The sequence below is a fragment of the Bidens hawaiensis genome, unplaced genomic scaffold (assembly GCF_021521415.1).
Source record: "Bidens hawaiensis isolate Kalapana, Puna unplaced genomic scaffold, B.hawaiensis_p1.1 tig00061017_1, whole genome shotgun sequence".
Classification (NCBI taxonomy): Eukaryota; Viridiplantae; Streptophyta; class Magnoliopsida; order Asterales; family Asteraceae; genus Bidens; species Bidens hawaiensis.
In genome coordinates this window covers 39,892-63,148 of record NW_027506480.1, presented here as the reverse complement: position 1 = coordinate 63,148, position 23,257 = coordinate 39,892, and the positions used below count along the sequence as shown (strand labels likewise).

General features: G+C 34.2%; 1 protein-coding gene and 1 pseudogene across 2 annotated transcripts; one reads left to right on the top strand and one right to left on the bottom strand.

Moving 5' to 3' along the window:
* Positions 1-172: 172 nt before the first annotated feature.
* On the top strand, positions 173-6,055 carry LOC143617961 (dolichol kinase EVAN-like). The gene is made up of 14 exons (XM_077090343.1): positions 173-544; positions 940-1,052; positions 1,122-1,328; positions 1,439-1,543; positions 1,676-1,746; positions 1,822-1,902; positions 1,991-2,205; positions 2,806-2,995; positions 3,706-3,771; positions 3,869-3,957; positions 4,038-4,152; positions 5,107-5,158; positions 5,236-5,336; positions 5,860-6,055. Exons 1-14 carry the CDS (start codon positions 357-359, stop codon positions 5,971-5,973), a joined length of 1,707 nt encoding a protein of 568 aa, XP_076946458.1. The 5' UTR covers positions 173-356; the 3' UTR covers positions 5,974-6,055.
* A 1,127-nt stretch (positions 6,056-7,182) lies between these two features.
* Positions 7,183-19,654, bottom strand: LOC143617962 (serine carboxypeptidase-like 18; annotated as a pseudogene). Its single transcript, XR_013150927.1, has 13 exons — positions 19,606-19,654; positions 18,964-19,099; positions 18,337-18,482; positions 15,055-15,131; positions 14,838-14,965; positions 14,610-14,750; positions 14,429-14,530; positions 14,221-14,307; positions 8,099-8,278; positions 7,927-7,998; positions 7,672-7,820; positions 7,415-7,586; positions 7,183-7,333 (listed from the first exon to the last, which is right to left on the bottom strand). The product of XR_013150927.1 is annotated as a serine carboxypeptidase-like 18 (transcript).
* Between the last annotated feature and the right edge of the window lie 3,603 nt (positions 19,655-23,257).

Below are 23,257 nucleotides of genomic sequence, written 5' to 3'. Positions count from 1 at the left end.
AGCCCTACAACACATTTTAAATGCTTTCAACAAAAGAAATTGCATCATATATCTTTCTTGTATCCTTCGCATAACATAATAATAATAATAATAATAATAATAATAATAATAATAATAATAATAATAATAATAATAATAATAATAATAATAATATTCCCGTAGAGTTGGTTGACCAACTTTTTTTCCAACGACCTGCAAACAAAACCTTCCCGTGTACGCGCCAATCACCTCCAACTGTTTCACGGTCCCTTCATTCTTACGCTTTCGTAATATCTTCTTCCCCAAATTCACCTATGAATCCGTCAATGCAATTCACGTGTTTTTGACTCAACAATTATCCATCCCTAACAACGGCCATGGCTGCTTCATCGATGATCTTAAACGGCGAGCGAGCTGTCGTTTTGTTCTTCGTGTCCACCATTCTCCACTCCACACGTCTTTCCCTAATTTACGAAGCCCTAGCTTTCTCCGTTCTCGCTATTTTCGCTTTATTCGTCGAGATCTCAGTCGAATCGCACGCTTCCACCTCCAATTTCAACACCAGGTAACTTAATTGCATTGAATTACATCCTTAGGGTTTACCACTTTTTGTTAGTTTTATGGTGTTTGAGGTTAGTTAGAGTTCAATTTCGAGCTGATTACATGCCTCTTTCCACTAGATAACTTTTTTTTTCATGATTCTCTCAATTGATAATTTAAAATATTATTTGGTTAGGAGTTCTTCTTTAGTTATCAAAGGATTTACTCTAAATTTGTACAATTGAGAATGTGTTTCTGGATTTGTGATATCAGTCCATTTTTAAAATGTTCTGTGTTCATTCGTTTAACTCTAACCGAACAAACGACTGAACACGATCAATTAAACATTGTTCGTGTCCTTTAAGAAAATGATCGTATTCGCTTCCGTTAAAAAAATGTTATCTGGATTTGTGATATTAGGCCAGGTGCCTCATCAGGGATTCTGTTGGGGGCAGTTACTCTTCCTGGTCTTGCAGTTTCAAGGCTGATTCAGTTATCAAGAGCTTTATCAGTAAATGAAGTAGAGATTAAAGGTACATAGCTTTTCAAGTAAATCCATCAACTTACTTGGAACACATGATTGAACATGTTACATTATACAGATGTTGAATTTACACGGTTGCAATATTGGGCCACATCTGCTAGCTGCCTCTTTGTGCTGGTTTTCCTGCGCCTCACTTTTCAACGTGAATCCAACAAGAAAAAATCTGTGTCTGTTAATAGCGGCTGGAACACAAAGTTCATTATTAGTTCCATAATCGCGTTTGCAGTGTTATGTTGTCTATCTATTGCTGCAAAGTCGTCTACTGGTGCGTTTGTTGAATAAACTGACTCTAATGATTCCATCTTTTGTAAATCTGGATGCAACAGTAACATAAATCATGGTTTTTATTACACGATTGAACCACAAAACTTTCAGGATCTTACATGGCGTTGACCTTGTTTTGGATTGTTTTTCACGGATTGGCTGCTATTAAATTCATCCAGCACGTGCTCCACACGTTTCCAGCATGTGCTTCGTTCGGTTAGTTCAGGATGTTTTATTATTATTATTATTATTATTATTATTATTATTATTATTATTATTATTATTATTATTCAAGGTTATGTTTTTGCTTTACAAACTTTGTTGTTTACACCATTGTTTCGCGTTTAGGTGAAGCACTTTTGGTTACAACTGGATTTGTTGTTTATTTTGGAGACATGTTTGCAGTCACAATAGCAAAGGTTCCATTTATTCACCAATTTTTTTATTCATTTTCTTTCCAGTGAAAAGAAACTAAGGTCTTATTGTTTAAACAGATTACCAAACACCTTGTATCATATGGGCAAAGTTCTATCTCATATGGTGTTAAAAGAAGTGAAATAAACACTATTATTCAGGTTTACATTTCTTCAAATTTTTTTATAAAATTTTAATAATTTATTTGGAAATACGTTATCACGTTTCCGTATGTTTTCTTATTTGCAGGGAATGCTTCTTGGCCTTCTTCTTTCTCCAATATTATTCAAATTCATCCTTAAAAAGTTGAACTTGTATATGGTCCCACCAAACTCTGAAGTTGGAGGGCATCACGAGTATAAACGGGCTGTAATATTTTACGGGTTTCTTGCTTTTATTTTGTTAGCAATCGTTCCATTATGGATGCAATTTGTCCAAGATTTCCCTGTTCATCCCTTTTTATGGTACTGCTCGGCTCTATATCTTATTTTCACCTAGGACTGTAAACAAATGGAGCATGTTCGTGTTTGTTTGTTTAACTTTAACTGAACAAAACAGACGTACATGATCATTAAACGAAGAGGGTTTTCTTATTTCTGTTCGTTTGTTAAGAAAATGATCATGTTCGTGTTTGTTTATGTTTGTTTGTTGACAGTATAAATGAACAGTTCATGAATGAAGACGAACAAACATAACTGAACATTGTATGAATGAACATAACTGAGCTAAAGTTACTAAAACCAGACTAAGTTCTAATGGGCCTAAAAACTTTAAATGAATATATTAACAAACTTTGTAAATTAAGTAGCATGAATAAACGTAAATGAAAGAAAATAAACAAAATTGAATGAATGAACATAAACATATGTTCACGTACATAAATGAACGAACAAGACATCTGTTCACGTTCGTTTACTTAAATGAACAAAAAAATATTGTTCATGTGCGTTCATTTATTAATAAACAAACTGTCCGCTGAACGTTTGGTTCCTTTTGCAGGACCAATTTCACCTTAAACTTCTATTATTTAATATTTTATGGTTATAACTATCTTCTGTTGTCAGGGTGCTAGAGTTTGTTTTCTCTGAACCACACAAAAGGCTATCTTTATGTGTATATTGGGTGGTGGTTATATGTGTATCGGTGTTGCGATTTTACAACATATCCAAGAACAGTAAGATTGAGAGAATTCTTCTCAGAAAATATTATCATCTGGTGGCGGTTTTAATGTTTGTGCCTGCAGTTATTTTCCAGGTGATACGGAATTTTATGTTAAGATAAATTCACACCTTTTGTAGAGATGGCAAAATGGGTGGGTTGGGTAACAGGTCAAAAAGGGTAAGTTGTAATTTAGGTCGAAAGAGATAAACAGGTGGAGTGTTGATATATGATTATGAAAGTTATATATCGTTTTAAGAATAATTTTAGTGGTTTTATAGTTAGATGTTAATCCAAAAGTTATATAATATCAAGAGTAATTGTAATTTTCGAATAGGGGTGTAAACGAGCCGAGTCGAGCCTGATCTCGCATAGCCTCGAGCTCGGCTCGTTTAACTTTTGTTTCGAGCTCTTTTTTAAAGTTCGAGCTCGGCTTGTATAGGCTTGTGAGCCAGTTCAGGCCCGGGCTCATTAACAAGCTTATTTTGAGGCTCGAGCTCGTTTAATCTTGGCTCGATTTGAGCTTTTAACGAGCCATACTCAAGTAGCTCACGAGCGGCTTGGCTTGTTTACACATCTATATTTAAACAATGACTTGTGGTTTTATGGATTAAAGTTACACTTTTTAGCTAATTATTAGTTTGACCTGCTTGACCTGTCACATATATAACAGAACCCAAATACAGTCACTTGAAAGTAAACGGGTTGAAAGTGCCACTTCTACCCCCTCCCTGTTGACTGTATCTTGTTGAGTTTGACTTTTTAGCTAATGCAGTCAAACCTCTTTTTTATGTTTTTGTATTCAGCCATCGTTTCTGAACTTGGCTTTCGGCGCAGCTTTGGGAGTTTTCTTGATTCTAGAAATCATTCGAGTAATTTCCTCTTGAAACCCGCCTTTTAATGTTTATTTTAATTCTTTTTGTAGTTTAAAATGTTTTTTTTTCAATATAATTAAACTGTTTTAGGCAGGTATGGAGAATTTGGCCTCTGGGATCAATTGTACATCAGTTTATGAATGCATTCACCGATCATCGGGACTCTGACCTTCTTATAGTCAGGTATTTATATTATTCCATAAAACACAATAAGTTTAATATCAAGAATATTTATAACATAATATTTTTCCTCTTTTATGCAGCCATTTTTCACTTCTTTTAGGATGCGCATTGCCTATTTGGATGTCTTCCGGATACAATGATCGGCCTTTAGCTCCTTTTGCTGGAATTTTGAGCCTTGGAATCGGAGATACCATGGTACGATTGTACGAATACAAATTTTTATTTTGGTAAAGCACATTTGTCCTTTATGTATGTGATGACTTGCAGATTATATCCTATAACTTCAATAGTTAACAAAAATGTCCCTGAAGTTCTTATGTTGGCACGCTTTTTGCGTTTCCACTAAGTGGTGTTAAATTTTCTGTTAGTTCTTTATTTGAAATGATCATTTTGCCCTTACAGCTAAAAGACAAAATGTGTAATTAAGTAATTTCACAATTATTTTATATTCTGTTTTTTTCTTCTTTTATTCTTTTTAACTGTTCACTTTTTAGTTTTTTTCAAAAATAACTATTTTGCCCTTATAAGTTACAGCTAAAGGATGAAATCATAATTTTGACAATTATATTATTTTCTATATTTTCATTTTATATCTTTTATTTTTTTTCCTTTTAATCTATTTATTTATAAAATTAAAAGTGATAAGGCGGATAAAAGAAAAGAAAAAAATAGAAAATAATATATTTGTGAAACCTACAAATTTTGTCCTTTAGATCTGAGGGCAAAATGATCATTTTTACAAAGCTAAAACCTTTTAGTGGAAAGGACGAAAAGCTCGACAATATTCGAACTTCAGGGACGTTTTCTTGTGCTTATTGGAGTTAGAGGACACGTATTGCAAGTTACCACATACATAAAGGATGAAATCTTTAATTTCCTCTTTTACTTTTATTTTGTTTTCTATGTAATTTATTCTATTTATATAACTAGGGTTTGGATCAAATACAAATTAAATTAACATGCTAACTATAAGAATCAAGTAATACATACAACATAGTGTAATTACACTACGATGTAGTGACATAATTACACAACTTGTATATATAATTACACAATTTGATTCACATGTTTAGTACAATTTTTTAGTTTGTACGTTAACTTTTCCCATATTATGTCATTTGTAAGGATTGTTTAAATGTTATTTTATAGGCATCTATGGTTGGATACAAGTATGGTGTTCTTCGGTGGAGTAAAACAGGCAGTGAGTTAACTTATCTAAGCTTGTAAAATGAACAGTTTGTTAAATTTTATTATTTATTTATTTAATATTATTCGCAGAAAAAACCATTGAAGGCACCGCTGCTGGAATCACATCCGTTCTAGCTGCTTGCTCAGCCCTGCTTCCCCTTTTAGCTGCCACAGGACCCATGTTCACTCAGGTCTGATATCTTTATATCTATTTATATCTATCATGTGTAGAGGTTGAAAATGGGTGGGTTAGGTAATGGGTCATATCACATATGGGTTTGAGCCTAAAAGATAATTTTTTAATAGGGGCGTGCATGAAATCGGAAAAAAATAACCGAAATAGTTGAATCCAAACAAAAATCGTTGGTTTGCTTATATGCTATCGTAAAATCTGACCATTCAGTTTGGTTCGGTTCAGCATGCAATTAAAGTCTGGAACACCGAACCGAATTGATGGAATTTCATATTTTGAAATTTTATTTTATAAGAATTTAATAAATATTGTAGCCCAAATATTTGATCCCAAATGTATACTAATCAATCAACTTGTAATTAGCATTTTGGATAAAATGATTTAGAGGTTACATGCATTGAAATACACTTCGCCCAAGTTTCATACCATGTGGCCTCCTGTTTGACCCGTTTCCTTTTTAGTCAATTTTGACCCTTTTTTTATAATAAATGAAGTGGTTTCTAAATTTTTGAGCGGTGCAGCACTGGTGGTCTCTTTTGTTGGCGGTGACGATGAGCGGTTTGCTGGAGGCGTACACTGCACAGCTTGATAATGCCTTCATACCCCTTGTGTTCTACAGCCTTCTATGCCTGTAAATACTAAATATTAACAAGTAGTAAAAATAAGAATAATATTTAGGAAAGTAGATGTATACCTTTTTGTAATGATAGATTTTGGATGATTAATGATTTAAGCATACAACACAATTTCACTAGTGGAACAAGTTGGCCGGGTACCTCGGGTTGACATTTATAAATATTTGAACATAAATTTAGAAAGGTTTAATTATGCTTTTGCCATCAAAATACACAAGTTGGTAAATTTTATTAAGAATTAGGCTGCGATGTTTGTTATATCAATTTTTATGAGTTTGGTCCATTCATGAAAGTCAAACGGGCCTAAAAAGTAAGAAAAACGATTTAAGCAAGTGGTTTGTTTTTAGTCATACTAGAACCCGGTTTTTATGACGGATTCGTCCCCAACATGGTAAAAATGTTATTCTTACTTTAGGACTTTTAAGAGTTTATGTTTTAAAAAGATTCCATGTATATCAAATATCCAAACTTTGTCCAAAACAAAAATAAGGTCGGACGAATATTGTTGACAAATATTTTTACTATGGGATAACGTCCTTAATGAACAAAACTTACAAAAAAAAATAATTAACATATTAACCCGAGGAAAGAACCCAAGACAAAAAGATAAAACTTGTAACTTCGGTCGGTTTGACTTTTTGAAGTTAAACTTATCCAAAACACCAAAGAGAGCTCAAGAACAAGGGATTTTCGTAATTGTGAATGTAGCAAAGTGAAAGGCAATTTATAGGAGAAATAGTCCAGGAATGTTTCATCAGTTTCAACTTGGTTAAATTAGTAAAGAAATTTATAAAATTGAAAATTTTTAAAAATTTTGAATGGATCATAAATTTATAAATTTGAAGTTGTAGCATAGAGATAGAGGAAATAATTAAGAGGTGTTAATGGAGTCATAACCAAGATAATCAAAGCAGAAAACAAATCAATATGCTCATGAATTGGCTTGAATGTTCGATATTAAACTAAAATTCGTTACAACTACAATGATCTCGTAGCGCGACCAGAACATGACCAATTTTTGATTTCTTTACACTTATGGCCCTTGGACTTTGTTTTTGATGTAATAGTTGTTCGGAATACATGAAATTCAACTTGTAAACAATTACATAACATGTATAAACGAAACAAGTATTTAACCGGATTCAACTACAAATACAAATTTTGACGAATGTCACTTTCAAAACATGAAATCTAACTAAGTGTCCCAACTAAGGCATGAATGATGAATTAATAACACAATTTCTAAAAATAAAAAGGTGACGTATTATGCTAGAGTCTAGATTGGTCTATGAGCAAACCACCTCTTAGCTATCTCGAAGCATTCTGCTGGTTTGTACTCTTGAGCTGTGTGACCAGCTCCCTGCATAGATCACAAGAAAATATTATATATTAATGTCTCTATTATTAATTACTAACAGTTTTTGTAAGTATATATACATACCTTTACAGTAGCAAATACCAAAGTATAGTTATCACGGGCATAGGTGATTTTGTATCCTCCATTTTGACCATTGACATAGTATGCCTCCCAGTTACTATCTGTGATGCTCAAATTAAGTGAATTTATCCATGTGCGTGTGCCCACATGTGGAACCTTCATGTCATGATCTCCACTGTGTACATGATATATACATTTTAATATATATATATATATATATATATATAATATACGTATGATACTTAAGCTTAATTCGTTACCTGAAAATCAAAGCTCTACAGTTTCTCTGTGTTAACTTTTGATGGTAGACAACACTGCTTTGGACATCGAATTCATATAGCGGCATTGAAGTTTTACCGTAAAAGTATTTCATGTCCACATTGCACACCGACCATTCCTTCACCGTTCCCTAATTATTTATAAATCACGTTCATCTTTATTAATTAATTATTCATCTCGTATAAGAAACTAAACACATGTATGCATGTAGCTAGTGTAATCAACAATGACTTTACCTCGTGCACGTTAAGTGCTTTCATTACATTTTTGTCATTAGCCCAAACAGCTGCATTGTCATAATATGCACCCTAACAAAACAAAACAAAACAAAACAAAACAAAACAAAATAACATAATCATCAAGTCATATAAATAGTATGGAAATTAGTGAGAGAATTAAATTACTTACTCGGCAAAAGGTATCGTTAGTGATCAGAGTAGATGATCTCGCAGGAAGCATTCTAATTGCATTCTCCTTTAAAGTTCTCCGGTTACCCTTTGTAATAGGATTTCCACCTCTAACCAAATTGGTTGGACCTGGTTCGCAATCAAGCTCCAAGATTTGTTGAATGTTGATCTCTTCGACACGCTAATATTAAAAAGATAAGTTAATGAGTGAACTACGGTTTTCGTCCATGTGGTTTGTCTAAATATGCGGTTTTAGTCCAGTAGTTTCAAATTTGTAATTTTCGTCCATGTGGTTTTATTTTACTTGCAATTAAACCCGAATTCACTAATCCCATTAAATCTGGTCATTAAACCCATCAGGGTGCCCTTCACGTAAAGGGTAGTTTTGTCCTTTTTTTCCAATTACACCCCAGGCCCTCACGTGAGGGGGCTTGTGAATTAGGACCGGGTATATCACTACTACAAAAATAGGTATTTGCTACGAGCAAATCCGTAGCAAATCTGTAGCTAACGCCCATTTTGCTACGGATTTGCTACGAATTTGGTTCATAGTTACAAGTCTCGTAGCTAATTTACTTGCTACAGATTTTAGCTACAGAATCATATTTTGAAACGGTTTTTGCTACAAAAAGAGACGTTGCTATTCTAGCTACAAAAATTGCTAGGAAAATATTTGCTACGGATTTGGCTACTAGTTAGTGGCTACGGATTTTTAGCTACAAAACTTTGCTAGGGATTTTTAGCTACAGATATGATTTTGGTTACAGATTTTAGTTACCGATTATTTTACAGTTAGCTATGGACATTTTGCTACGATTTTTGCTACCAATTTTTGCTATAGATTTTGTATTTATTTTTGCTACGAGTCCAGCTATGATTTTTTTGAGGATATTATTTCATATTATTTTCAAATTGTTTCCTATAATAATTCATATTCAGCTAAATACATACAAATACTATCAAGAACAAATATCCAAACAAATAAAATAATATATATCAAACATACCCAAACGTAACACAATACAAATTTAAATTATTCGGAAACAATACATCAGTTCTCCAATTATGATATTTACCAATATAAACTCATGCTTAACACAGTGGAGGATTTATGGCAACATGTGCATAACAATTAAAGTCTCTTTGACCAGGGGCGTAGGCAGGTTTAAGGGAACGGGTTCGACCGAACCCGTACAAAATTTTGTTTTAGTGTTATACATTAGTGTATTCTGACATCGAACCCGTACAAATTTCAACATCGAACCCGTAAGAAACCCAAATCTAAGTTATAAACAATAGGTCGTCCGTCCCTCGAAATTTTCCGAACCCCTAGGAAAATCTTTCTGGCTACGCCACTATCTTTGACATTCAAAGTTCAGCGTAGTATTTTCTTCACTTTTCTTCAACAAGAAAATGTTTCTCTGCAATTTCTTTTCTTCTTTGATCTTGTTTTAACTCCACTGTTTGCTTCTTTAGCCACGTTACACCTATAAGTAATACATAAACTAAATACATAAAGACCAGTGAACGATAAGAGCACATAAAAATAAAATATAAATGCACAATATTTTTTGATTAAAACATTTAGTTAGAAAAATAATTGAAGTATTCAAATCTTAACCAATAAACTGATAAAAACTATGTGAATTACAAAATGTACTTTAGAGTCATGATAAATCTTAAAGGGACATGCCAAACACAACTACGTTATATCAAGTTTCAGTGCGTTAGATGTAATGAAGTATGTGATTGACCATGAATGACCAAGTTTGATTTGATTAAGTTTAAATGGGTTGCACGCCTTAGGGAGTTATATTTTAAACCTTAAGAATCACCATAACTCTTAATGGGACTTGTTGGCCTTATTAAGTCATATTTCCATTTAATACGCTATACTTGGTGAAATTTGTTCATATGATTGACCTCAAGTGATCAAGATAGACCTTGTTTGACCAGTTTTTATCTTATTGAGAAAGTTTAACTTTGGTTGACAAGACATGCCGCAATGAATTCAGCGAGTCTTACATGTCCAGAAAAGTGATGTTGGATCTTAAGTCATAATCGCTATTAGTGGGAACAGAACAATCCTTATCATGCCAAAAAATTGACCAAGTTTGACGTTGGTTGACCAAGATAGATGGTAATGAATTATAACGGGTCATACGTGTTTTGAGGCTTATGAAGCCTTCAAATTATACTAGTGCATGATTCGTAGTCCACATCCGATCGAATAAGTAAAGGGTAGTTTAGTCAATAGGCTATAATGTAATATGGCCCATTCGCTTTGGATTGTATAGAGAATGGGGTCCATTCGTTAAACTAGCTGCCTATTCGTTAAGTTAGGAGCCCATTCACTAAGGGATTTAGCGAATGGCGGCTCATTTGTGTAACATCCTAAAATATTATAATGTTAAATAAAGAAAGTTACGTTTAGTGATTTCGCGTTATTAATTAATTAGTATCGAGTAAAGAACGGATCATGGACTTGGATTAATTAAGGTGGGTTAAATGGTAATGGGCTTTAGGTCCATGGGCAAGAGGTATAAATACCCTCCTAAACCAACCTAAAACCCTAAACCCTCATTTATTTCCATCCTAATCTCTACACACTAAAAAACCATACACTTCCTTATTATTATTTACGGCCGAGAGAGAGGAAGAGGGTGAAACGACAAACGAACATCGAATAGCAATAGATCTCTCATATACGAGCTAAATACAAGATAACCAAGCAAAACGCGACCAACCGAACGTATAAAAGGTATGTTTTGATCCTAAAGTTTACGTTTTTATAAACGTTTAGCCTTGAAACTTAGAACGAGAATAGATCGGGTATAAACGAAGTGCAAAGTTGTAAACTTGATGCTAAAACGAAACTAATGAACCCTTAAACCTGTGCGGCTCGATTAAATGGAACCCTAAGATATAGTATTGAACGTTTTAATCTTAAAGGCCCAAACTTTATGCGCTTTTGGGTCAAGTTTTATCCGAAAATGAACGTAAGAACGTTTATGGGTTTGGTTAATATCATTCCAAGGTTTCACGATGAAACGGATACGAGTAAGGGGTTTTAGAACGAACAGAACCTACTGCTGAGCAACTTCACCTGCAAGCCAAGTTCGCTGTTGCCAAGTTCGCCAGCAGGCAACTTCGCCTGCTGGTTAAGTTCGCTTAAGGTTTAACTTCGCCAAGTTAAATTCGCCAGCAGCTAAGTTCGCTGATGTTAACTTCGCCAGTAGCTAGGTTCGCTTCTGTAACCTCGCTATACAAGTTCGCTGAATGTAAGTTCGCCTAACACATAAGTTCGCTTAAGTTAGGTTCGGTAACGAATCGGATAGCGTATCAGACTTGATTCGTTATGAGGAATGAGTTAACGAATTGGGAAATAAATTAAAATCCTAATGGAAAATGTGTTAACACAGTTAATGAAAATAAAATTAAAATCCAGCTCAACCCCAGCCAGGGGCTCTGCCCCTTGGACCCTGCTAGGGGCTGCCGCCCCTAGAACCCTGCTGCCAGGGGCGCTGCCCCCGGACCCCCGTTCTTTGTGGGTAATAACTAAGACTAGAAAGATTTTATGAGTAGTGATAGGTATTTGATACGTGTAATTATTATACAGTCATCCGTGCACAACTGAAGAAAGGTATTACCATTAACGGCGAACGTAACCGCATTCTGGTGAGTTTCTAGCCACATTTCCTTGTCATGTTTTCGGGGCTGTGTGCATACTCGATGTGATAGTTAATACACTTACCTTAACTGGTAAGTGTATGCCTTATATGGTTTATATGTTATGTATGTATAATCGTAAATGTGAATGAAAGCTTGTCGGTATGTGAACGATCTTCGGATATTGCACATGCTAACAAGGGAGGTATGTTTATGATACATGAATGTGTATGATAGATATATATACAATATATGAGTATGTATGAATGATATGGGTATGTAATGACGGTATGTACGAAGATGAAGAAAGAGGGACCAGACCCTAATAATATCTGAGATAGAAGGGACCAGACCCTAATAATATCTGAGATGAGAAGTAAAAAGGGACCAGACCCTAATAATATCTGAGATAGAATGGACAGTAATTACATAGTATGAAAGTAATAAAGTATGAATGTATGTATGAAATTATGTAATGAAAGTAAGTTAGTAAAGTAACTATTATGTATCTTCAGATGCATGATTGAAGGTAAGTGTATGTATTATACGATACGTGATTAACTAGAACTCACTCAGCGTAGCTGACTTTTAGTATGCACGCAAGTGAGTAGAACGAGGCAGTTCGCTTGATGAGGACACATGGCATCGAATTGAAGACACTGGCGTCTCAATGAAATGTTATGATGTTTTAAAGACTATGTTTTGTTTTTTAATAACTACGAATGTTTGATAAGACAAGATTTGAAAGTTATGTAATGTTTTATGGTTGAAGTTTTTATTCCGCGTGAAGTTTTAATTAACTCTGATATTTAGAACTGCGTTTATGAGTAAATCCAACACCAAATATAGGGCACCGGGTACGGGGCCTTACAATTCGTTAAAGTAAGAGTTCATTTGTTATGGAATATAACGAATGAGAGCCCATTCGTGAATGGACCACCTCATTCGTTAGTGATGTTAATGAATGGGGTATGTGCCTATAAATAGGCAATCCTATTCATGGAGCAGAAGAGATCCATGCTTAATGTGTTAACATGCCGTTACCATGCCGGATTCTCTCCATAACTTATCTAATGTATTCATCCTTTAAACGTTTCAATAAAGTATCAATTTAACGTAATCGTCTTGATGTATTGTGTTAGCGACTAGATCTTGGCTCGTATAACGTATTCTCAAATTCATCATATCACTCAGTGGATCATAATTTGTCGTATTAGGTCATATTAGGTATTAACGTGTAAGATTTGATAAATGATGGTCATCTATAGTCCTGAATAACAAAAATTGTCATTGTTTGATCAATTAAGACTTTGAGTAGCCAAATTCACTTGAACCAACATAAATCATCCAAATGAGTTACAATAATGCAAATCTTAATTAGTCATATTGGATCTCAGGTATCATATAATAGCTCTTAAAGGAGGTAAAATTGACTTTTTAGGTCTTATGGCTAGTCGTTTTAGGTACTTATAAGATATTAAGATGTTGCATTTGATTTTATAAATCAACATTTACCCGCGACATATTTTATTAAATTAATATGTTTTTCATTATTAAATTAATTATACCGCTTGATAAATTCAAACCGACATGTCTTACTAGTGTACTTGTCTAGTGTCTGGTTACTAACTTATTCTAGTTACTTTTAAATATTTTATTTTCCGATATTGCTATAAATTTTGTAAGGAATTATTAAACTACTTTTTACATAATTGTTTCTTCATTTGCTACGAACTTTGTTAAAAAATTTAAATATTTGATTTCATGATTTAGCCACGAAGTTTGCTACATATTCTACCAAATTAGTTTTAAAATTTATCTTCTTGACTTTGCTATGGAATTTGCAACGAATTTACATTTTTAATATTTTTATTTTCTTAAGTTTGCTACGGGCTTTGCTACAGATTTTACTACATATTTTTTTATGAATTTCTCAATATATGCTTTCATGATTTTGCTACGGACTTTGCTACCGATTTTATGAGTTCATATTTTTTATACTTATTTTTTCAAGATTGCTACGGATTTTGCTACGAACTCTTTTTTGCTACGGAATATGCGTAGCTAAATCATAGCAAAATGTGTCCATAGCTAATCCGTAGCTACTTCGTAGCAAAATTTGCCACCAATTGTTTCCGTAGCAAAAAATTCATAGCTAATACTTGTTTGTGTAGTAGTGTATTTGGAGAAAAAAGGACAAAACTACCCCTTACGTAAGGGGCACGCTGATGGATTTAACGACCATACTTAACGAGGTTAATGAACTCGGGTTTAATTGCATGTAAAATGAAACCAAAAGGACGAAAATCACAAATTTGAAACTATTGGACAAAAAACCGCAGATTTGGACAAACCACATGGACGAAAACCGCAATTTACTCTTAAATTAATTAATATTGTCGAATAAATTGATAGCATGCATTTTTTATAAAATAGTACATTATAGACGCTTACTTGGTTAACTTCATCAATATCCAACATGTATTGCAGATTGTTTGAGTCAGCTTCTGCGTAGTTATAATTGCAATCCTTTTGGGTTGCCTATAAATAAAAGTTCATGTACACATAATATGAGTTATATAAAACACACATATATACGTATGAAACTGTGTACGTTATACGTAATATATGAATGAATGGGAAGTTAAATATATCATGTTACCTCGTATAATTCTTGAGAAATAAGTCCCACACGATAAGCATATTCAAGTCTAGAGTTGATGTCACCAGTTTTGTCGGTCAACGGGTTTCCTCCCGTGTATCCCTGCGAATTCGAACGTTAGTTAATATATTGACATAAAAGTAAGTAGATTATTTAGGTAGCTAGCTAGGTTGTTACTTACTTGAATGTTCACTTTTGGTTCTAGTCCTTCATCGTTACCTCTGTATAAGTTCTCGGTGATTATCGGAATGACAATCCCTGAATAAGAAATTCCAGTAACATACATGGGATTTTTCAAAAACCTTGGATGATCCCTAACAAACTGCATGCGCGATAACAGTTTAATTAAGTAAAATAATCATTTTTTAATTAAATTATACTATATATACATATATAATTATCCAAAAACCTTTCTCATAAATTCAGCTGTTTGTGCTGCTGTCCTGCTGAATCTGTGTCACTAGAATGCGCGGCATCCGGAGTTGTATATGAATATCCAGTTAATGTTGGTGCATCCACATATATAATATTTGCCACCTTTCACAAATCACATAATAACAAAAAATATGATTTTATTAATTGCAGGACAGGTCTTAATCAAATGAAAAACATGTGTATATATATACCTTTGTCCAGGAATTTGGATCCAGTTGTAATGCTGGAACATTATCCATATAACTCCCATACTTAAGTTGCATTGGACCTATTTATACACACACAAAATTAAACATATCAATATTCCTTAAAGACTTATATATCATTATATCCTTCAAATTAAGATAATAATCTTAGGTTTTGGTTAAGTAGATAGATAATAAATGTCTTTGTTTAGCTAATTTAGGAATAAAACCAGTGTATCAAACCCATACCAAATTACAATGTCAACAAATCTTCTTTCTCTTCATTCTTATCATAAATTCTAACTTCTGTGACTCTCCGTTCATTTTCACGATATTATTATTATTATTAGAGTAAACCGCTGACTGCGGTTTGTCCAAATCTACGGTTTTAGTCAAATAGTTTCAAATTTGCGATTTACGTCCATGTGGTTTCATTTTATTTGCAATTGAACACGAATTCATTAACTCCGTTAAATCTGTTCGTTAAACCCATCAACGTGCACCTCACATGAGGGGAAGTTTTGTCATTTTTCTCCCTAAATAAACCCCAGTCCTAATTCGCAAGCTTCTCACGTGAGGGGCTAGGGTGTATTTGGGGAAAAAAGGACAAAAATGCCCCTCACGTGAGGTGCACACTGATGGGTTTAACGATCAGACTTAATGGGGTTAATGAATTCGGGTTCAGTTGCAAGTGAAATGAAACCACATGGACGAAAATCGCAAATTTAAAACTAATAGACTAAAACCACATATTTGAGCAAACAACATGGATGAAAACCGCAATTCACTCAAATAATTATTTGAACTATATAACGAAAACAAGTCACCCCTAGCAAGTTGCTAGTGACATCGATTATAACAATACAACCGCTATTGCAGCCTATTGCATCCACGCCTATACCTGACATCCCCACCATTACAACCAACCCATTAAAATTAAACAAACACCATCTCCTCCATGTTAAATTCGACAACGAATTCGGCCTATTTTGCACCCATAATAGATAACTTAATGCCTTTGCTTCACAATACTATCTATAATTATAATTTCTGTAACCTGTTTCAAAATGGGTAAGCTAACAGTTCGAAGAAAGACAGGCTGTTATTTACATAATTAACATTAAATAACGACGATGCTTCGTTTTATATTACTTAGTTTATTTTTGTCCACCAAGTTGTCACACAAGTTGTAATTATTACTATATAATAATTATGAAGTTTGGTGCCGCTTGACCATTCATTGGTCCAAGTGGCACCTCACAATTGGTCAGACCAGTTTTTTTTCTTTTTTTGGTTTTAGTCTTATATCCTAACAAACATATTCAAAATCGACCGAACTCGCGTAGACTTACCGCCATAATATCCAGGCCCGACAATGCTCGGGTATTACCAACGCCCAAGTTTTACCGATTCACAACCACAATGCTCGAACTAACAACACTCGGTTTTTACCAACGCTGGAGTTTTATTGATTTTTTTAGTCCCGGTATCGTATCAAACGTTTCCAAAACCACCAAATTCACGTCGACTTACCGCCGCAACGCGCGGCACTTACAACGTCTGGGTTTTACCGACTCAATGACACAACACTGGGAACTGCAATGCTTGGGTTTACCGACCGAATAATCATTATTTTAAATATATTGATTTCTTATTTGTTAATTTGACGAATTTATTTTTTTGGATTTAAATGATTGGGATTTACCAACGCTTGTTATACCGTGATTGAAACTGACCGAATTCGCATCGACTTTCAGTCGTAACGCTCGGGTTTTTCAACGCATGGGTTTTACCGACCTACCCCCGGGGACCGCAATGCTTGAGTTTTACCGACCGAATAAACATCGTTTTAAATATATTGTTTTTGATATATTAACTTGATGAATTTATTTTTTGTGGTTTTAACAGTTGGATTTTATCAACGTTGTTTATACCATAACGAACGTAACCGATACTGATCGAATTCGCGTTTACTTTCCATCATAACGCTCGGGTTATACCAACCAACTGTCCGACGTATTGCGCCGGGTAAAATTATAGTTAAAAATAAACGTGGAGTAGTTGAGTGCCAGAGATGGATAAAGATCACCCATAAATTTGATTGTTAAATACAATAAATGACAATAACTATGTTTAATAAAAATAATAATCATCATTGATAGTACTTATAGATTTATTAAATACAACTATATAAACCAAATTTATACCCTATTGACTTGAATACTTGATAGATAACTTCCTATGCTATATCTAATAAAATCTAACTTTCTAATGATATTTAGGCTATGTGTAGTGGAGGGGCTACAAATTGGGACGTTTTGCGTCATGTGACGTCCAGTCAGTAAATGATGGGTTTTTGTTTTTGGAGTGTAGTGGTGTTGTAGCCCAACATATATATACACATATATATACCACATACACAAGAATATAATAATAATAATATCTTCAAAGAGTCGGCCAGCGACAAAAAGCAATCGCCCAGCCCTATTCGCCCCTTTATCGCCCAAGTTGTCGCCCCGGGGGCGGTATTCTCGCCCCTATTCGCCCCTTGTCGCCCAAAATTATAGCCCACTACATATACCTCATGGAGTCATGGGTATTGCACGTGCAATAAATAGTACATAGTAGGATGCAAAACTCGCAAAAGCATTCAATGTTGGAAGTAATTTTCAACTTAATAGACCCGTCACGTGCAGGTGACCGGGTTGGATCTATTGGGCTCGTGAGATTCATTATTATGTAATGAGTTTATGTGGTTGCAATTAGGGTTTATTATATTTAGTAATGTCTTGGCTAGCAAGTTAGGTTAGTCTATATAAACGTGAGTTATGGTTAGACATTATAGAGGGTGAAGTTGGTGTAACCGAGTTAGGGTTCATCAAGAATCAAATCGAGTTAGGGTTTGAGAGAGTTGTAATCGATTTTTTGACTAAGATTTTCTGATTAATAAACAAGAGTTATTTGTTTAGTTCGTGTTTGATTATCGATCCGTGACTTGATTCAAAAGGTTGCATATATAGTGATCTGACGTAAGATTTAATATAGTACTCTTGCTATCTCACACGTACATGCTTGATGCATGTCATTTAAGAAAGGCAGCATTAAATTAACAAAATCATTTCTATATTATATAGATCGAACACATGATCAAGTAGACTAATTAATAAAATAATTAAAACCAAAACACAATAATGGTTTTGCGTATTTATTTTGTTTAATAAATAGTACTTAAAATAACGTTGATCTAGTTAATTAATATTAAGCTAGCTAGCAGTGACGTAGACGTACCTATTTCAAAAAAGAATGCCCGGAGAGTGCCACAACCGGGTCCTCCGGCGAGCCAAATAATAAGTGGATCTTCATCCGGGTTCCCTTCGGACTCAACAAAGTAGTAAAATAGCTGCACAGCTTCATCTTCTCCTACTCCGATGTACCTCATCCATCATATATATATGCCTTACTAATTTGAAGCAAATTCTACATACATATGTCATATGGTATATACAAACACACCGCAATAAAACACACCGCACAATAAACACACTTTTCATATCCACCATCATATCAACATATATAATGCACCAAATTACTTCTTACACTTCTTATACGCACTTCACTCCTTATTTTATCCTCACTCTCTCTCTCTCTCTATATATACACACACACACACACACACATAGAGTTTGAATCAAATACAAATAAAATTAACATGCTAAACGTGAGAATTAAGTAGAGTAATTATGTAATTGCTTTATAATAATTACTGTATGATGTAATTACATAATTACTCTACTTGTATATGTATTTACTCTACATGATTCTCACGTTTAATACGTTAATTTCATTTATACGTTAACTATCCCATATATATATATATATATATATATATGGATAGGCAGGTAGATAAGTACGTACCCGGTTTCTAGTTTGAAAGGGAGAGGACCAGGATAACCGGTCAAGGATGTAACGATGCTTTGAGAGGATACAAGTATGGTGGAAAAAGAAGCCAAAACAATAAGGATGAAGAGGACACAAATGTTTGGTTTTGCATCTTAGTTGTTTCTTTTTCTTTTTATTTTCCTTTTCTTTTTGGTGAGTGGAAATATATGATTGGTTTGTTTTATGGGGAAGTGCAAACGAGATCCATGAGGGGGGTAGGTGTGCCTTGTACCAAACTTAAAATAATATTAGCTCCTGCTTGTGTTTTTCAAGGTCAAAAATGATTGAAATGTTTATATATATACCAAAGTAAAACGTGTCTATTTTAAATTTGTATCTAAAACCGGGCTTCATGTCAACATGCATGAGGGAGGAGTGAGAGTGGGAAAGGTATATGCTCGAGGCTTCGGTTAATTTGGGATAACCAAGAGATCCCTTTCAATAGGATTGTGGGCTAAAAAGTGGTTGGGTTGCCTATCACCGTGCATGGAAAATCGAAAATTTTTTAAAATAGAAAAATAAAGAAGGATAAGATGGATAATAGGAGAGAGAAAAAAAGTATTAGAAAAATAGGAGATCCGTCATTTGAAATGACGGATCTCAACAAACATGTAAGACCTGTCAGATCTTGTCTGGTGAGGTGGGCGACAACCATGAGATCCGCCATTTTAAATGGCGGATCACGAATATTTTATTCGTGTTCCGCCATTTGAAATGCCCATGAGATCCGCCATTTTAAATGGCGGATCACGAATATTTTATTCGTGTTCCGTCATTTGAAATGGCGGATGTCAACTTTGATGATACGCCAGTTTGACTGGCAGGTCATAGATTTCAAAGTAGGATACCTCTATGTGTAAAAGTGAATTTTGTTGGACATTCGCCATTTGAAATGGAAGATGTCATCCGGACATCCGCCATTTAAAATGACGAATGTGAATAGTGATTTTGACTGATGACATTACAACACACTCCCTTTTAGTTTGAATGATTGTCTCGTTTTTTGCGAACTGCTCCCGTCCATATAATATCATATTCTTTTGTATCTAAAATATTAAATAAATAATTCATTTTAATTCCATTAATAAATAATGAATAAGCCATTGGGTTGTGATCCAATGGCAGAGGCAAAACTTTTAATACACTAAGGTTTGAGGAGGTTGTGGGTTCAAAACCCACTTCCAACAAGGGATTAAGAAATTCACATTTTAAAAAAAATAATAATAAATGAATGAGTAAATAAATAACGAATAAAAAAATCTTTTTAATACTACATTTGTCACACCTCAAAAACCTTAACTTAACAGCGGAAGACTTAATTAACTAATTTGGGCGGTGACAGATGTTGTTCAGCCAATCATATTCAAACTAATGAACCATTAGTTGGACTTATATTAAATATAAGAGTTTTACACGTGTCAAACATGCACGGTTCTATTTTAAATTACAAGTCCAACTATCATTCATTCAAACGCACAACACAATTTTCCCGAATCCTTCACGAAGCATCCATTTTCTTCATTTACCTGAAAAGTATGTTAAAATAATTTTTGTCAACACGAATGTTGGTGAGTTTCTCAATTAAAAACCACGATGTAACAGTTCTCTTCTTTACACCCATTTATTCATCATTCTTATCAATAATAATTTTCATTATTCACCATTCTTATCAATGGGATTTAATTTTCCATTTTTCCAAACACAGCTATATATTTCTTAAACAAAACGTGTTAGTTGTAAACGAGCAAAGAGTACAACACATGTATGACTATCAATATGATAAACCTGATACATACCAAAATCAAAACATTCCCACCTTTTCAACCAGAGCGACTGGAAGAGTGGGGGCGTCGCCCCGATAGATCTACCAATATTTTTAGGCCCTTTCTCTCTAGGTTAACGGTTTTTTCTTTCATAATGACTCATCCCATTTAACATAATTTGTAAAATATATAGCCCTTTCTTTACATACTTTTCCCCCAAAAACATTTATAAATCATTAAAACATTTTAAAGTGGGGATTCACGAGAAAACTCACCTTTGCCTCGGCTCAAATAACATTTAAGTGTGATAATATGCCAGTCAACGTCAAGATCTTATAATAGTCATCCAAATGATAACCGGATTCCTATGTTTAATACCAAGTATATTAACACATAAACATAGATACAAATAGAATCTTATCATAACTTAATTTATTATCTTCACGTGTCTTATTTATTGTAATTTTAATAACTAAATTACAAACTTTTATTGTTTAGGAAAAATCTCAGCTGAATCAGATGTTTTAAAATATCTTATAAATATATTGGAACATCATAGTTTCAAATAATCGTTGTAAAACTAATATATGATTTTGAAACTACACTTGGACGTTATTTAATAAAAGTATAAACAGTTATTTTAAAATACAATATTCTTTTATAGTGTTTGAATTCTGACAAATATATATTATATACCACTTTCTTAACAAAACATAATATAATCGTTATTTCTATTTATACCGAAACGTGTTAAATTAATATTCTTAATATAAAAACTTTGTTTTCATATTTTATATAAAAATTTACATTTTCTAAAAGTATATATTTATTTTTATTATTAATTGTGGCCACTATCCGGATAAACTATTCCGGTCCAAATATCCTGTTTATAAATATATACAAACGCATGAAATCGTACAAGTCTCAATTGTACCATTTTTTAACACTCGATATTATCTAACGGTTTTCTAAATAATTATTAACAACATTTTGTCTAAGTTATTTTCGATAACAATATTTATATTAATTTCTTGTTATCTATCTTTTTCAACACTTAAAGATATACCTCCTCGCGTACAGTGCGAGTCTATAAATCTGCTCAAAACCCGCATGCAATGTGATCCGGGTATACCAACGCGTTCGTTTTTGCGGCACGAACGTTTCTCCGGTCTCGGATCATCCATACGATACCGCATATTTAAACAAACAACGTTGACGAAAACCGCAATTCACTCTAACAATTATTTGAGCTATATAACGAAAACAAGTCACCCCTAGCAAGTTGCTAGTGGCAATGATTACAACAACACAACCATCACTGTAGCCTATTGCATCCACGCCTATACCTTAAATCCCCACCAATACAACCCATTAAAACTAAATGCACACCATCTCCTCATGTTCGATTCGACAACTAATTCGGCCTGCTACTTCGAGTGACGTTGTATTTTCCAAATACATTTCGTCAAAATACATTTTCTTATTTCATTCTCGACTTAAATTTGTCTCGTTAACTTATTATTTCCGTTATTAAGTTATTGATGATTGTTACATCGGTGTCGGTTCCGTGTTACTCCGAACTTAATAAAACTAGTGTAGTTTTTCCCAAAAACAACTCATCCAAACTTATGGTGTCTATTTGGTTTATTTTATCTAAATAATAAACCTCAATTATGGAGATAATATCAACTTTTACAAGCTCATCGGTACATGGGCTTTAACGACCGTGTTCGAAAATACTAATTTGCATTTTACCGCTTCGTTATAACTCAGAATTGAGCCACGTTTTCACCTACATTCTCGGTTTTGGATTCTATAAGGGGGGGGGGGGGGGAGGGGTGGTGGATGTGGTGTGATCACTCATCACACACCCCACCCAATCAAATGGTGCCACATCACCAACCCCAAATCCATCACATGTGATGGTTTTTACTAGGGGTGGTGGTGTGTGATGGAATTTTTTTGTTTTGTTTTTGTCCGATGTCTTGATGTCTCGTGTTTATTGTGTTTACCTTTGGCCTTCAACACTCACACCCACATATATATATATACATATACATACACCACCAATCTTCCTTTCTTTTCCAATTTAGCAACCCACTTTTACAATATATACACATACATATACAATATATACACCCAAATTCTCACTCACACATACATATACCACCAATCTTCCTTCAACACTCACACACACATATACAATATATACACCCAAATTCTCACAAACCTTCACCACCACCACCACCAATGGTCGGACCCGAATCCGAGATCCACCCCGCCAATTCATCCTCCAGCGACGAAGCCGAACGCTCATTCGACGGATCCGAATCCGACCCACCACCTCCACCACCACCTTCCGATCAACCCGACCCGAATCCCACCAAACCCAGATCAAAAACCCCAATTCAATCCACCAACAAACGTCCCACAAAACCCACAGCACAACTCCTTCTTCCCTGTTAATTTTTCAGCAATCCGTCACTTCCGGCGACGGCTGCCCCCCA